The 18,439-nt window shown below is 34.0% G+C and overlaps 1 protein-coding gene across 1 annotated transcript in view; it reads left to right on the forward strand.

Annotated features, from left to right (window-relative positions):
• Positions 1 to 18,439, forward strand: part of Smp_143110 (hypothetical protein) — a gene marked incomplete at its 5' end in the record, with an annotated part of 57,085 nt that overhangs the window by 30,123 nt on the left and 8,523 nt on the right. Inside the window, 5 exon segments of the mRNA XM_018789339.1 lie at positions 2,134 to 2,206; positions 4,490 to 4,647; positions 9,693 to 10,194; positions 13,745 to 13,787; positions 15,289 to 15,394. Coding sequence (XP_018654793.1) covers positions 2,134 to 2,206; positions 4,490 to 4,647; positions 9,693 to 10,194; positions 13,745 to 13,787; positions 15,289 to 15,394 — 882 coding nt within the window.

The raw sequence follows: 18,439 nt of genomic DNA on the forward strand, positions 1-18,439 counted from the left end.
CCTATGCAAACAAGTTGTTCCTATTGTTTTATTGGTGATTAGAGTTTGTCGACCACAAAATCTGACCCCAATGTTATATAGCCATTGATGCCTCTCATATATTGTATTTGGTTAATGTCACATATTACCATCATCACCCCTCACTTGAAATCTGGGAACGAGTGTATACATTTCTCAAACTTCTACATTTCCTCAAACAGAAATGTTATCATCCATGAAATCTTCCCATATCATCAAAGACTATTGAAAAGCGATGATTGAAGTGATTTCTCCGCTGCTTATCGATTTAAAATACACCGAATCAGTCGTGTCTCTTGTAACTCTACAGTTATTTAGTTGGATGTTATTTAAAACATGTGTTTTCTTAAGACTGCAACTCAGTTCATTAGTAAATTAAGACATTTGGCATAGATGTGAATCGGTCCAATTTGTTACACTTTATAACAGTATGTCTAGATATGAAGTTAGCAAAAAAATGAAACATGTAAACGGAAATTATATGGAGAGCCAAACATATAGTTTGAAAAAACTCAAAATCGGGGAATGGGAAGTATGAAATAATGCTAAAACTCGAGATTTAAAAGAAGGTCAGTAATGAATAATTTTGCTCTGATTCGACTGGTTTCAAACTATGTAATTTAAGATCTTCAATAAACCATTATTCTTATCTATTACACTCTAAACAGGAAGTCTACCGCCTGACATAGCTCAGTTCAACAGCCAATAGCTTTATCTGGTCACCAACGTTTTTTTTTTCAACTTCCTACGCTAACCAGTGTAGCTCATTCAAGTGATTAATGACTTCATGTGTGTATCTCAGTCGATAATTGTTCGTGACCTCACCAACTGATTTCCCATCTTTACCTGATAAGTTCAGAAATAACCATTCAGTTATCCCACCAAACGTAATCAATGCTTCAAAGATATCTTTGTTAAAATACTGTCAACATATACATTTTTTTCGTTATAGTTTATTTTTCACAGACACTAAGTCATACAATCTGAACCATTGTACAGTATACTCGTCATTTAATAGACAGACCAACAATTCGCCTGTACTACAACTGGGCCAAGTGGACTTTCTTTATCCATACTAAAGTTTCATCAACTACCACTAATCCATTTAACCTAAAAAGTCGATTGATCATTTAAGTTGTTAGGTATATACTCTGGTTTTAATTTCTTATTTGATTATTTTGAAATATCTACCGGTTTTTGTCAACTTGATCCTTGCTTTATGAAACGTGTTCATAAAAATACAAATATATATTTGATTTTTTTTTATGTACAATACTACATGAATAGCTAAATATTTATTATGTTATCAGTGCTAACTTGACTTGTATTCTATTTCGATGGTCGATCGATCCATTCATAAATGAACAGTATTGAGTGATATGAAAAAAATTATTTACACTAAAAGCTAACATGTCATTACAGTATTATGTCATTTTGAATTCCCAACAGAATTTTATTATGAAGTGAAGTGTATCATGTATGGGAGAATTAACAGACTTTAATAGTAGACTTGGACACATTTTTATTTTTTAAAAATAATTAATTTGTTCTTTTTCTATTGTACAACTATGACGAAAAAATATATGCATATGTTGGCAGTATTGTAGCAAAGATGTCTTCGAAGCATTGATTACGTTTGGTGGGATAACTGAATGGTTATTTCTGAACTTATCAGGTAAAGATGGGAAATCAGTTGGTGAGGTCACGAACAATTATCGACTGAGATACACACATCCAGCTAAAGTTCAAAATGTGGGTTGATAACTGCCAGATTATTGATTTGACAGTGTCACGCTCGTCATGAAACCTAAAGATCTTATGTCTCTGAGTCACCGTGTGTGGACATGGTTGTGCACTATTGATATTATTTCTACACTACGATGTAAAACAGTTCTTCATTGGTTCTTTACTACCGATATTTCCACAGGTGATATGAATATATAGTGAAATTATTCGCCTTATTCATTACTGAATAAATTTACACTACAAGCATATATTGATTGACAAGAAATGTCAGCTATAATTCATTTACTTCATTTACAAATTGCTTCTAATTTGAGTATAATATTTTTGGTTGTCTATATTTTCTACTCTTCTGTCTTTCTTGTACATTAGAAAAATGAACCATCGTATAATTATACGCTTGTCACAAAGCTTATTGAATTAATTGGTGACGCATGTAAAGCTGGTAAGCAAATAGTTACTGTTTTGATATTGTATTAAATTTTGTGTAAAAATGTGTGTTTATGTGCATTGTAATCATAGTAGTATATTTTCTTTGTGTTCACTGATGATCATGTTTAAATGATTATTCAGTTTAGTAATGAATAGACTACATCATTTGTGCACTGTATAAATTTTAAGCATAGTACCAGTTGATTGTCTGAGTAGAAAGGCAACATTTGAACTACTAAATAACAACAATTTATGTTTAAATTCTTAGAAGTAACAATGATAGACAGACAGATATGTCAGTATATGACCTTCACACAAGTGTTTCAATTCAGATTGTCATATTTAACGACATAATAATAACAGTAGGTCAACTAAACAGATGCGAAGTTATCTAAAAGTACACAATGAAAATTAGTCAATAAAAGGTTTAAATTTTGAGTTATATCACGAAGTGATCAGGATAAGTTACTACATAAGTAGTCAAGCCGTTTTAATCAATGTAGAAAATTTCTTGTCTTCATCGACTGATGTATGACGCAAAGTGTTCTCAACACATACATATGATGATATGAAATGTCAATATTGATTCGGATGTGGTTGTGTGGATAATTTTATTCACAGTTTTCTGTGAATTTATGTCCATTCGGTGTGTGATATAATATCGAGATATAATACGATTGGTTATTAATCCCATCGTTGGGATAACTAACAATCTGCTATATAGACTGTCTGGTTGAATATACATTTCATCTTTAGAATTTTCAATATCATCAAAATTCATTCTTCCCTGCTCATTTTCCTTTACTTTATCGCTTCATATTATCATCGATATCTCAGTGGTTAAATCTAGTCCCAGGCATTAGATTATAGGTGCAAACTCCTTCATACATACTCTTAATTGAGCTAACATGCAGGTAGTAACAGTAGTTCTCTCCCTCTCACACAAAATACCGTTTAAAAATTGCATAAGTATTCATGAACTTGGCATATAAATTACTGTTTAAAATTGAATCATCAACTACAGTAAATGGTATGTTTTGGTCTACCATTTCTATTACTGCTTACTTATTTAACCTTTGTTAGTCTAGATAGTTGTGCTACTGGAGTTTTTAAGAAATCATCCGTTCTATTTCACTATTTTCTATACTTTCTTCTCGTATATCAACAGCTTATTTGTACTTTTTGACTTTATTATTTCACTATTTCTTATTGGCCCATTTTCTTTTCACATCTTCTGCACTTCTTATAAGATAGTAGTAATTCATCGCTAAATAAAATGTTTGTGAGTTAATTAACTGTTCTCTGGATCACTACTTATTGTTTCTGTGTAATTGATCATATACATATATATGATATGAGGATTTCCAAACTTCATGGGTCTACTTCATAACTGATATAGTTAGGAATACGGATCGAAAGTTTACATACGTAGTTTGTCAACTCGGTTTTTAGAATGGTTTTCCGTGTTAAATGTATGATATGATTTGTATATGTAGGTGAGAGCGTTGAATGTTCAACTACAAATGGGAGTTTATTGCCTACGATAGGAGGAATCGATTGCGATAAAACTTTTTAAACTACTCTCAATATACTTTTTGTGTAGTTAATGAAACTGTAAATGATCATTTTTGATTCTTGTTCAGTAAAAAGTGAAAAATGTTTGTGTATAATGTATCCAGACAATGTAAGTTGTAATAGACACAATCAGAAGGATCACATATTAATGGACTACTTTGATGTTGTAAATGAATTCTTACTACTATTAATGTGCTTTTGTTATTTATGTCTGATTCTTGATTAAACCGTCGAAGAAGTATATCTGTACATTATCGATTTAGTCTAAACCCAAAGATATCGTAGAATTTCATTAACTCATTGATATTTTACGCACTATTAATAATCAGAATACGTCATATATATGAAAACACAATTCATACAAGAATGTATGTTATACAGAATAAAAAGTCATAGGAGAAAACGAAACAAATATTACACTGGGTAATCATCACATTAAATTAAAACGGAATTAATGTTGAATAAAAATCATGATGAGTAAACCAATCTAATTTTGACCTTTCATCCCGTCATAACAGCCTCCATCTCACGTAACCAGATAAGCAATATCCCTAGACCAGCATTATTTTTAGTTGTTTTTTTTAAATAGATTATCATGTGTGTTTATATAGAATAGCGAAGTACAGCATGTTAAAAGCTTGATATTAATATTGTTAGATTTTCTTTAAGTTAACCTTTCCTATGTATTCTATTCTTCTGTATTTTATTTTTCAAATTACAGGAAGTCGTATTCGTTTAATCACTGTACGAATGGCTATTCGTTTGCTAACAGACTTAGTGTATAGCGTCAGTTGTGGTTGTCAATTGTCCGATCAACATTTCGCTGGAATTATTAATTCTCGGGAAGAAGCGATGCTTGTTTTAAGGAGTTATTTTGAGGTATTCTTACTATACTTTTTTTACTAAAAAAATGAAGATGAAATAAAATGTAGGACGTATTCATATCCACTATAGTGAAACAGTGGCCTAGTAGTTGAAGTACCTGACCTTCAATTACCGGTTCGCATGTTTTAATTTCGTTTCATCTCTACTTCAGTTTGTATGGTCATAGATAGTATCACCTAGCCATCATTGCACATAAAATCCATGCCTTGAAACTGACTGGATAAAGCTTGTACCTTGATAACATTAAGATCGAATTAAATTTTGTTTTCAGCTTCATATAGCTTAACGGATTATATTGTTTCTTGTGAGTGTTTAGTTTTTAGTTGAGTTCAAGTGTATTTAGTTAATCAGATACAAGAAACATTCAGTTTATATTTCAATGCTTACTATCATTGAATGTATTGTATAGTATAAACATCGTAGTTCAGACATTTTTTCTATAAATTAATCGTACCATCATCCTAATTAGTAGCTAACGTTGTTTTATAAATCTCCGCATTTGTTTCAATAGTACGATGGTTAGATTTACCACTGAATTTGTATTCAACATTAAAACCAAATGACTAACTTATCAGCTTAAACATTTGATTACTTTCAATTCCTTGTTGATTATCTAATCGTGTACATGTATCATTTACTAAGTTAACATGGTAATATTGATAACTTATACACTTACTCGTATGTAGTCATTTTGTTCATTAGAAAGACAAGAGTATTTGAACGAAGTCATTAAAGGTTCCAGTGGGTTAACCTAAACAAATATTCGTTCCTCAATAGATGTTTTCTAATTCTTTGTCTTGCTTCACAGAGTTCTATTGTATTCCGAAAGATGGCATATGATTGGGTTTTTAAAGTGGTAGTTTTGAAGTTATCGTATCGTTCTCCTTTGTTTTACGTATTTTGTATGATTCACAGAAACCCAAGAGGCTTCATGATTCATACTGTCCAATTCTGTCTGTATTGTAGCTTCATTCACCAGTGTATTTGATTGTTAGATATTTTGAATGTTGGTTATTCAAAGGTTTAAGAAAATAAAATGGTCTCTACGAATACTTTGGATACAATTCTACTGTTTGTCACATGCTCTTTTACATTCAGCGTATCGTTCAAAGTATTCTGCTTGAAAATTGGACCATGAATTGTCTGACAAACTAGAATCTACTATTGTTGGCAAAGTTGCAAGAGTGTGTTATTTCGAGTCTGAAAGATTATCTCATTTGTCAACAGAATAAGATGTATTAAATATGATTATTTCGAGAATGAATTAACTAGATACAGAAATGGTATGTACTCTGGACCAGGAGTTCTGTGGCGGCGGTCGCGAGACAGTGTCATTAAAAGGGCTGTATGGTGAAACCAGTAAACGAAACGTCTACAAACTAGTATTTATAGTCACAAGCTTCAAGAGTGATATTAGTTGACCCAACTTGACCGTATGTTTGTTCTGATAAAGCTAGTGTTTTTTGTGAGGGGGAAGAAGCATTCAGTATTGTTTCGTGATTTCGATATAGGAATTTACAAGGGGTTATCGCTCAAAATATATCATCAGTTACCATAGCAACATATAGCTAATTTAACTGTATATATCATAAAAAATAAACATGGATCTTTGCCAGTTAGACGTGAATTGATATTTTGAACTGATATCTGAGGACTTCGTTTTAATAAATTTATCAGTAGACAAATATTGTACCACTAATGTAGAGACACCGACCATTGTTTATCAGATGCCAAAAAACTTTGTAGACACATGATAGGATTTGGCTTCTATTTGATTTCTTTAATTATCTAGATATCCAGATGTAGCAGCCCAGAAAACGGTATGTAGTTCACTGATTTCAAGTAAAACTTACATGATATACGGACTAAATCATTCATTAACATTAATGTGATATTCTCAAAAAACCAAATGATTGTTCTGTTGAAGCAAACTACATAGTATATAAACAGCTAACATTCCTACTGGATAGTTTGATTTACATTGAAAATCTACTGGTTGTGATTTTGATACCATATTCCTAATGAATATATTTTATTTGTACTCAACATGGAATGAGAAAGCCGATAATTCACTTTTAGTATCCTTCCTTATGATCACTTATTAATCACATTAGGGATTTAACATTTTCATACTAACTTTTTTCTTCTATACAAATGTTGTGTAAATTTTCAATAGAAAAAATGAGCGTTTTTCTCTCGTTTACATTAATACGTTCAGGTTCCATGTAGAGGTGTGAGAGAGTAGTGATTGTTATAAAGTCGCAGACTACAATAAAACGGTTTTTCAGTACCACACTGAATCTCAGCCATTTCAGTAATGTCATTTCGTGGTTAAACACCTAGATCATGTTTTAAATAGTATCACTCTGTCCGCTGACGTTTATCAAGTTCGATTATCTGAAGCTATCATTTCTATATATATATATATATATATATATATATATATATATCATAACTAAACATTCAAAATTGATTCATATCTCAGGTTGACTGGGTTTGACAATATCAACCTTTCTGATAGACAGACCTAACAATTCATAATCTGTTTTGGTTATATGAAAATGTTAGACCAAGCAAGGTAATTTGTAATGATAATAATAATAATAATAAATTTATTCAATACCATATATTTAGTACAATTTAGAATTCTCAGCATTAGTCAATGGTCACAATGAAATAGATTGCATAACTATATATTATAGGTAGAAGGTACAAATTGGTGGTAATAAGACAGGTGTACTAGTACCGATAAGAATAATAAAATAACAAAGGTTCTATATAAGAACTTTCGTCTAATTTAGAGCGAATAGTTTCACAGTATTTGACCAGATTGCCAGGCGAAATGTTGGATTTACTTCAAATTCATTCGCTGAAATTTTACAAATATATTATTCCTATTTAATGTCTAACAAAAGTTCTATTCATTAGTTTAACATAGGAAGTCAAACTTGGATAAATAGACTTCAAAATAGTAATAAAAAAACACTACTAAAATTACGTATTAAGAAGAATATAAGTGGAAAGAGGTGAAAAACGACGAACACACAGGATGTGAAAAAAAGTCGTTTACTAGGTCATACTCACCTAAAGATGGGACAGGTATGTCACTAATTTCTTTTGAACACATAAACCAGGGTTATAGGTTCAGATCCCTATTGCCTCTGTTTTCCAAGTTTGTTAGGAAGAAATAGACTTAAATCGGCTACAGTGGTGAACTCATAGCTATCCCATCGATTTTTTCCATCATAAATATTGTTGTCGACAAAATAACCGTTCATCAAACATATTAGGAGTAATTCTTTTAGACTATCTTCAGGGAAGCCAATTTTTTGTCTTTCTGACATTTGTTTACATATGAACTCGATTTTCTCGTTTACTAGTAGTAAATAAGTAAATAAAGATACGACGTTTAGAGAAATGTTTTTCTTTACTAACATTCATTCCTCTCACTTCGGAAGTGAAGTCAAGAAGGTCATTGACACTTCTTTTTACAACTAATTTGTTCAGAGTCTCTAGGATTCAAACTAACCAGTCAGCTATTTTCGATATAGAGAATTGTACTTATGTAGAAGTGAACAGAGAAAAAGACACGACTTATAAAACCTAGGTAGACGGTTGAATCGTGGTGTGTTTAATCCAACTGGTTAAGTGAATCATAAAGCTCAGACGAAATTATCCGCTTTCGTTTTAAGTTTTTTGAGAGAACTAGCCATCTGTTACCCCGCTTTTTCTTTGTTGTCTTTGTTATCGATAAGTTCTTTATATTTAGTAAGGTCACTAAGCATCAAATCCATTTTGTCAATGTATTCCATTTTGTACATTGAAACTGCACCTCCCTTATGATACTTGGTTATGGCCAAGTTATGATCTTTGCTTAGCTGTGTTAACCCCCTCCCTATGTTGCTTGTTTAGCTACATTTAGAGGCATATTTGCTATTGTTGGCAGCTATTGACTAACGTGGTATTAAGCCTAGCAATCTCGTCTAGTGAGAAGAAAAAAATCTCTAATTGAACCAAATCTAACGCAACACTGGAAAAAATTATAGATACAGTGTTTCGAGTGTAAAGGAAATTACCTTCCCGGTTTTTGATTCTCCAGAGTTTCCACTGATTTTTCCATTGTTTTCTCAGGTCTGCTTTGGGATACCATACCACATAATCCATAAGAAGTGGTTTATTTCCAATGGTTTGTTTTCAACAGCAAACTTCCTCTCTAGGAGATTCCTTTCTAAGTCACTGATATTAGTTTTTGAATAGTTTGTTTAAGTGCATGTCTTATAAATATTTTTACATTAGAGTGGATTTTACGGCGCAAAGATTTCTAGTGATTTTTTAGATTACTACTAGTCTGTATACAATCATTAGTAAATTCCAAGGTTGCTCTCGCTTCAGTGAAACCTGGATTGGAACTCGAGAACTCATTGAGTCCCTGGAATGTAGTAGGATTCCGGTGTGATTTTTAAAATTAAAAAGATTCACATTGTGGATCAATTAGATCATCATCAGGCTTTACTATATATTGAATCACTTGATACACTGTCAGCAAATGCAGCTACACCATAGGATTTGTTATGGTCATTATGTGTTACTGAGATTAAGGTATTTTATCTACGTGAATTTCATAAGTGGGATGTGTAGCTAATAATGGAATCATTTACTAGAGTATATAAGTACTCTGAACGATCGATATCATTTTTATGTAAAGAAGTATTCATACAGAAACTGCTTAGTTTGAAACAATTATTTACATTCTTGTTATACAGCGTAGTATGTTTTCAACTTGTTAGGCAAACTTGTATAAATATCAATGTTCCGATTGGGTGTCCAAGGTTAATGGTTTTCCATAGTCTTTACCTCATCTTTCCTACTCAGTTAATTCATCAATTAATATGATTTCATAATGAAAGAAATTTGCTATGAATATGAACGTCCATCATATAATTTTTATTATTAATTAATTATGTGGGTGTTATACATTGGAAGAAATAACTTTTTGACTTTTCTGTTTTCTGACATTTGGTTTCTTCCACCAAAACTAGATTAGTGCAATATTTCTAGACCTGTTTGAAAACGAATTACGTCGTATTCAATCAGCACTTCCTCTGCTATCTACATTAGCTACAGATGCTCGCCTGTTAATACAACCATATTCATCATTCTTAGAGCAATCAGAGATAACTAAAGATACTACTAATGCTATAATTAGTAGTAATAAGATGCAAATGTTGACATGTAATGATATGGATTTAATCTATCGATTACCGAATAATGAACGTGAGCATGTTCAACGTGCAATCGGTATCTATCTTCTTGTACATATTTGGTTGGAAAGAATGCTGTCTTTAAAAATGAATGTTACCTCATGTCAAGATGTTATTGTCGATACTGATAACATTTGTTCATCAGTTCATAATTCAGAGATATTTCCAAATGATTTATTTTCCAATCTTGTTGGTATACCTGGATTAGGTGGATTTTGTAGTATACCAGATCCTAAATCAACTACACCTGCATTAAAGACAGGAGATAGACTAGATCTATGTGAGTTCAGTTCTTATATTAATCATCGTAGATTTTTTAAAAATTTTCTAGCCTACTCTTGTAATGTACAAAGTGAAAACAACGTAAGTGTATGTATATACATGTATAGTTTAGTTCTAGTGAGAAGTTGTATGGCCTATATAGTTAAAATGTTATTAGTAAAGTAGTAGTTATACCCTGCTTCGGTCTGGACATCCCACACTACTGGAACTATTATTCTTGCTTCAATTAAAAATCAGACAAATCACATTCATATTCATTCGATAACATTCATTTTTGTTTTTTTATATACAACGTCACTTATCTACTCTCTTCTATTCTCACTGTGTGTATTCTTATTTTTCAACTTATACAGCAGCTCACCTATGGTAGAAAGCCTGTCCTATCTAAACGAACTCGAGTCACTGACTACTTGAAATTTAAATGCTGCCACCGAGTACGAATATTGAAACAGTCTTTCTGAAACCACATATACCATTCAAACTGGCTTCCTTTGACGTTCGCACACTAACTCAGATCGAACAATAGATAGGGTTGGCTATGTCTTTATAAAGTCATAATATCGATGTCTGTTGTCTTTCCAAGACCTGTATTCACATTTACTTACTTACTTACACATGTTACCCATCGTGAAAGAACATAGGCCGTCAACCAGCATTCTCCATCCAACCCTGTCCTGGACAATCCTTTGCAGTTGCTATTCATCCTTTTCATCTCTGCCTCTAATTCCCGACGCAGTGCGTTCCTTGGTCTTCTTCTTTTTCTTTTGGCTTCAGGATTCCAAGTTAGGGCTTGCCTCGTGATGCAGTTTGGTGATTTCCTCAATGTATGTCCGATCCACTCTCAACATCTTTTCCTAATTTCCTCCTCAGATGGAACCTGGTTTGTCTTCTCCCACAAAAGGCTGTTACTGATGGTATCTGATCAATGAACATTCAGTATCTTGTGTAGATAACTGTTTATAAATTCTTGTACTTTGATGATTATGATGGTTCTCCACGTTTCAGCTCCGTACAGTAGAACTATCTTGACGTTCGTAATGAAGATTGATATTGGCTGACAGTTGTTTTGAGTTCCATATGTTCTTCAATTGTAGGAATGTTGTCCTTGCCTTGTCAATCCTCGGTTTTATATCTGCATCAGATTCTCCTTGTTCATCAATGATGCTTCCCAGTTACGTGAATGTTTCCACATCTTCCAGAGGTTCTACATCAAGTGTGGTTGTGTTGGTGTTCTCCGTGTTGTATTTGAGAATCTTGCTTTTACTTTTGTGTATGTTGAGGTCTATTGATGTAGATGCCACTGCTACATTAGTTGTCTTCGTTTGTATTTGTTCGTGTGTATGGGATAGGAGGGCTATGTCATCTGTTAAGTTCAAATCGTCTAGCTAAGTCCATGCAACTCTCACTTAGTCAGTTGGCAATCAGTGTCCGTAGGTATGGTATGTGTTTCGCACCTTCAAATGCAAAGTTCTTTCACACGACTGGCAAGACCGTGATTCTGTACTCACCCTGGGTAATGAGCAGATAAACGTAATCGAGAAGTTCGTGTATATGGGTAGCTGCGTAAGTGCTGATGGTGGCGCGAGCGATGATACCAATATAAGTATAGTGAAAGCCAGAGTGGTTTATGCCAATCTGGGTCATCTTTGGAGCTTTTGTGATGTCAGTCTGGCTGTAAAAGGTCTGATCTACAACGCGTCGATGAGAGCAGTTCTGCGCTATGCTTGTGAAATCTGGTCTCTTCGAGTTGATGATGTTTGACTACTCTCTGTGTTTGATCATCGTTGTCTCCAAAGGACTGCTGCCATCCAGTGACAATACCATGTTAGCAATGCAGAAGTTCGGCATCGTGTGTTCGGACACAGCGACAATAATTTAATTGGTATCACTATCTTGAAACTTCGTATTCGGGGGCTTGGACATGTTCTACGTATGTCGTTCTAGAGAATTCTTCGTCGTGCATTATCTGCCGACTCTGGGACTGGTTGAAAAAAGCGGAGAGGTGGTCAGTGTTTGACATGGTATCGTGGTATGAAAGAAAGCTGTACAGGACTGGCTTCTGTTAGTCCTTCACGACTCCCTGGTTGGGTTCCAAGAGATGGTGCAACACAGTGGCTCGAGACTTTATCAGATATGGTTCAGAATAGAAGCCAGTGGAGATCCTGCTGTAATTTTCTTTTACTTTTTCCATAAAAGAATGAACGTAACTTTTTGGACCGAAAGAATTCTTTCTGTTTGTGCTTTCGCTAACTAAACTGCTTCTCCCATTCATATTATTATTATTATTATTATTATCTCACTATCATACACTAATTTCTCTTTGTTGTTATTGTTCTTTTACCATACGCACTTTACATTCCCTATTTCTTCACATTCTCATTGTGTGGCGCATATTTATTTGCTGCCCCTTTGTACCAATATTTATGTGTTCAAATAAATAAATAAATAGTAGTTATCCGCTGACAGTATTGGATAATGGTTAAAATATGTACCACAGATCAATTGAAGTCAGATATATGAACTAGATGCGACTGAATAGAGTCACGCCTCCCCTACGAGTTATGGAGATTTCACAGTTCATTCCCTTGTGTTGGGTCACGTGTGCTGACTAATGTAGAGTTTAAGAGCATTTATTCATTGGATCCTTGTTAGTCCTAGTGGTCCTTCAGCAGATGACGGTTCATGATCAAAATTGCTTTAACATTTATAAACAGTCTTAAAAGTTTTTTGAATTTTTTAAATATTCCTATCCTCAATTATTGTTGATGGTTATAAAAATAAACATGTAAATGTGTTGTGAATTTGATTTGCGGAATTTCAAAATCAGCACAGCCTAATCATGTCTATGCTAAAAGTACATATATTCAAATTGAACTACTCATTTAAAAATCTAAATCTCTCATTCTCTTGCATCCATACATCTGACGGATCATAGGATAACAATATATTTAGACTTGCTTAGATAGATTCACTAACAGTTAATTAAATTCAATTTGATTTTTTAGTGGCTACTAAACTTCAGATATTCATCATAGTTCTACGCCTATAGTTTTGACTAAACATAAACTACTTATAGCTCAATAAATTTTGAATTAGCAAATTAGATCTTAATACTGATAGTTGTGTTGTAGATGTTGATCATTGGATTTCACAAAGTGCTAAATGTGTAGCTCGATCTTACAAATTTGGTTTCAGTTATAGATTTTTGAGAGACTTTTCAACGTGTGCTAACTCTTGATCCAACACTCGACATTTTCAACTTCTGTCAGTTTTCGGTAGATTACAACTATTTTGTTTATCTATTTTGGTGACCGTGATCGTAGTAGTAAGTAGGTCATGGCTTTTCATTAAAACACTTGGTAAATCTTTGACAATATAACTCTTTACAAGTATAATCTAACTGGGTTATTTGAAAGTATGAAGATACGAAAGCAATCTGATACTTCTCTCTGTAATATCAGTATTCATGGTAGATAATCATCTCCAACTTTCTCTGTTATTTTGGATTTTCATTTTTAATAAGGTCAATGTTATTATTATTACTTTAGTCTCTGAAACCCTGATTGGATGTACAGTGGAATGTTCTGGCATGTAAGTATCCGTAATTTCTATTCACCGTTTATTTCTTTTTCAATAAAATCGTTCATCATTGGAATTTTCCTTGTTGTATATGTTGTCTTTTATCTTAATCCTTTTTGCGTAACAGTAAGTTTTTACTAAAATATATAGATTTATTAAGTTGGCTTTAACGTGTATCATTGATTTCTTATAAGGAAAAGTGATTATCACATTCAGTAGTGATATACTACTGTTATTATTGTTATTCTCATGAAGGATTGATGCATGAAACGAATAAAGATTGAATATTCTTAAAAGTGATTGATAGATATTGATTGCTCTTAGTCATGCATCTTTATATAAAAGGAACTTTACATGGTATATAAGAATATGTATATAAGCAGTGGATTTAAGTCGCGATGGCAGAGCTGTACTACCAACTGCATTGAGGTGGGATGGCAATAAAGTGTTCCTCTCAAACAATAAGGATCTTTATCAATGCTGCCTTCCCACAATGGAAATATATATATATATACATATATATATATATATATATATATATATATAGTACTCTTTTGTCTATTCACGTTATAAACTCCCGTCTTAATGTAAAATGACTGGTATTTAACCAATCAATAATACATCCCAAGTGTTAATTTCAATTAAACGGATAGTATTGATGTGTGATAATACTTAATTCAATAATTCGTAGGTTAATGCACATGTCAAGAAAGCCGCACCGTTCTTTATTCTAACTGAAGAAATATCTAACAACGTACAACCGATTGGTTGTGGCGTCCAGTAAAACAAAATAGATGTTTAATACTGAAGTGAAGTGATGGGAATTTTTAATATGTAGTATACTGTTACGTCTGGCCGATTGAACGCTATATTCGCTTCCCTAAGCTAGTTCCGTAACCCCCGAGCTAGAAATACTCAGCGACTTGAAGACCAGAGAAAAGGCACAAAGTGTGTGGGAAGCACTTTACTACAGGGTTCATTTATGTACAGAAAATATAGGGATTTTATAGTAATTTAAGAGTCCTTGAGTTTTACTGAAAGTTCTAGAATACTGCTAAACATAGTAGCAGTGTGTTAATCAGCCAACCAGGATCTCCACATATGACTTTTTCATTCTCGTTATTTTAGTACCATAACTTCACATAACTTCTAATTAATCGCTGATTGGTTGAAATGCTCCTTGATGACTCACGAGCTTGTCATGTCGCTTGCGAGAAAATTACAGGGTCATCCCAACATATACATATAACTGAGATAATTGTCTTCTACTTTGTCACGTTCATGATCGTGTTTTCGTATGTTCACTCGAAAAAAACAACTGTTGGATACTCTTTCGTTATCAATAGCTCTCCAACAGATATCGATATGTTGTTAAAACTAACGTGAAATTCAATAATCTGCACAAACTGTTATTTGAATGATCACATCGAGGTTGATGCTTTTCTTTTGACTTTCTTCATGCATAATAGGTGTTTTAACTTGGTGTATATATCCTTTTTAATATACATTATAGTCATGAAAAACGTTTTATAGTTAGTTGTGGTCAGCAGTTGGTTCTGGTAAAACCTGACTCAAAACAACTTGGTTGGGGTGTCATAACATTCATTGGACCATTACAGGTTAGTAAATATTTACATAGTTATTATATTCGCACTTGTAATGAATCTCATCTTAATGAATTGAGTAATGCTCATATTTATACAGAACAAGTGCGGTTTGACAGTTTAACATCCACTTCAGTGATAATTGTAGGAAATTATAATTGCTATTGTATTTTTCCCCTTACTTGTTTATTGGGTTCCATCATTAATTGTATAGGGTTAAAGTCTATCCGATCGTATTTGCTTACTTATGACTTATCAAGTTGTGAATGAAAGCATTTCAATAAAGTTTTTAATTACTGAACAGTATTAATTTATTTCAAGTCTCGTATCTCGGGTATGGGATGAAACTGAGGTTTCGGATAATCGTTCCACCCTAATTGAAACTCTTCCACTATACGTACATGTATCCCAGTATTGATATATCATACTGCTACCTACTATCTATAACAATCAATCTATAAATCAAGCCGATATACAAGTATTGAAGCAGACGTATTGTTAACATTATTCAGTTTAAAGTTAGTTTTTATTTCAGTGATATCAAGAGAATTATTGGGAAATAATGTGCATTCGAAAGCCATTTCGTCCTTGTTTGTAATTCTTCAGCAGTGCATGTTAACGGCTTTTTTTAGGAATCACATCCAGATTTTTTGTCCATTAAATAATTCACTAATTTGACAACATTGCAAAACAGTGAGATTTTCTTCATCGGTATAAGAAACAAGTTGTTTAGAGCGAAAGGCCAACATAAAATGATCTACAGACATCATCAACATAGAGCCTTACACGTGTGGATTTATCCAGGTTGCCGTAACACGTTAGCAGGGCGAGATAAATGAACAAAGAGATCGAAATAACGTGGTAGAAATGATAAAAGAAAATCTAAACCTTTGTAACATGGTTTCAAAAGACAAAAGAAGGATATGCATGAAGGGATACTAGAATTCAACATCTAGAGGAAAATTGGGAGTGAATATATCTGCTCCAGTCATCCAAAGTCTCAAACCACTGATCTCAGTTGTCACCCATATCCCAGCTAAACAGTTTGAAACTATCTTTTCGGTCAGCCTAGAAGTTTATGACGTCATGGACTGGTGCCGTAAACATTCCGTAGATATTTTATACCTCGTCAACCAATTCACTACCTTTGCCAAATAACCTATGCTTAACCTCAAAATTTCTTACTTGGTCATATTAGCTTTAATAATACTTCGACGCTTAATCAAAGCTTGTGAAGAGCAGACTAGAGAAAACCAGGCTGGTTTTCGATCTGGACGTGGTTGTATAGACCAGATATTCACTCTACCTCAGGTCCTATAACATAGACACACATTCAGACGCCCCACAATCGTAGTATTCCTCGACCTTAAGGCGGCACTTGACTCCGTTGATCGTGAGGTTCTATGGCAGTGTTTGTCACTGAAAGGAGTACCAAAGAAGTACATTAACCTCATAAAGGTTATCTACTCAAACACAACTGGTCGAGTTAGAGCCTATGGCGAGCTGTCATCAGAATTGATTACATCAAGTGGTGTTCGTCAGGGCTGTCCACTCTCTCCATTCTTGTTTAACTTTGTCGTTGACATGCTTTCAGAGATAACACTTTCATCATCTAAATCTTCAAGAGTTGAACTTTTACCGGGACACTCGCTTGTTGACTTAGAATACGCCGATGACAAAATGCAGAGTCTTCTGACTACTATAAGCAACAATGCAGGCATGTTCGGAATGAGATTCTCTCCCTCGAAATGCAAAATGCTACTTCAGGATTGGGTTGCATCGACACCTGAACTAATGATATGGAGTGAAGTAGTTGAGTGTGTTGACCGCCTCACTTATCTTGGGATTCTCATCAGCCCTTATGGTCTGGTGTGTGACGAAATCTCAGCACGGATAGAGAAGGTTCGACTAGCTTTCACCAAAATGCGTCATTTATGGCGTAGGCAAGACATCCGTCTACCAACCAAAGGACGGATTTACTGTGCAACAGCTCGTTCCGTCCTACTTTATGGCAGTGAAACATGGCCGATAAGAGTAGAGGATATTCGTAGGCTACTAGTATTCGATCATAGGTATCTTCGAAGCATTGCTCGTATATCCTGAGACCACCGGGTAAGTAATGCAGTTTTTAGGAGACGGGTACTAGGTAATGATGGCAAATCGATTGATGAAGTAGTGAAACTTTATCAGTTGAGATGGCTGGGACACGTGTTACGTATGCCCAACCACCGACTGCCCCGACGTTCAATGTTTTATTGTGTAGGAGTAGGTTGGAAGAAAGCTAGGGGCGGCCAGACCAAAACGTGGCAAAAGTCCATGAAGTCACTGACAAGTGGACTGAGCCATGTTGGTAGGTGTAGACTACCTGATTGAGATCCACCAGATGATAATAATCGATGGTTGGAGACCTTGAATGACTTGGCTCAAAATCGTTTGCAATGGTGAAGGTGCATCCACTCTTTGTGTTCTGCCAAATTTTAATCTTCTGAATTCTTCATGTCTCTATCTTTTTTCTCTTTCCAAATTTATTTCACTGGATTATACTCCTTGAATAACATCTTCAAACCCTAATCTTTCACATAATGCTTATACTCTTACTACTTCTACCACTATGAGATTTGAATGGACAACTGCATCTGTGTGCTAATGTGGTATGGCAACTAGACCTGATGTACGTACGTACGAAGTTCTACGTTGTGACTAACTAACATTCCACAACAGTCAAGAAATGTTTTGAAGACACATGATTAGAGATATTCAGCCTACGTGTGTCTTCTACTTTCATAGACCATGTTTTATAACTATAAATTAATAAAGAACAGGCCTCTGCACAGTATATACGCCTTTTGGTTAGGAGAGGAAAGTTGGGACGAAAGTTGGCGAACGTCAAAGTGGCTTTCCGAATCCGTGCCATGATTTCTGAAGACGCCAACCTACGAGGGTTGATAAGACGTCAGATAAACAAAGTAGTTCGGGTGTTAACGTAGACCTGTTCTGAAGCAAAATTTTGTATTAAGAGAGAGAAATGGATCCGACACATTGTCGTATTGTTGCTCAATG

This window comes from Schistosoma mansoni, chromosome W (assembly GCF_000237925.1).
Source record: "Schistosoma mansoni strain Puerto Rico chromosome W, complete genome".
In the NCBI taxonomy this organism is placed as follows: Eukaryota; Metazoa; Platyhelminthes; class Trematoda; order Strigeidida; family Schistosomatidae; genus Schistosoma; species Schistosoma mansoni.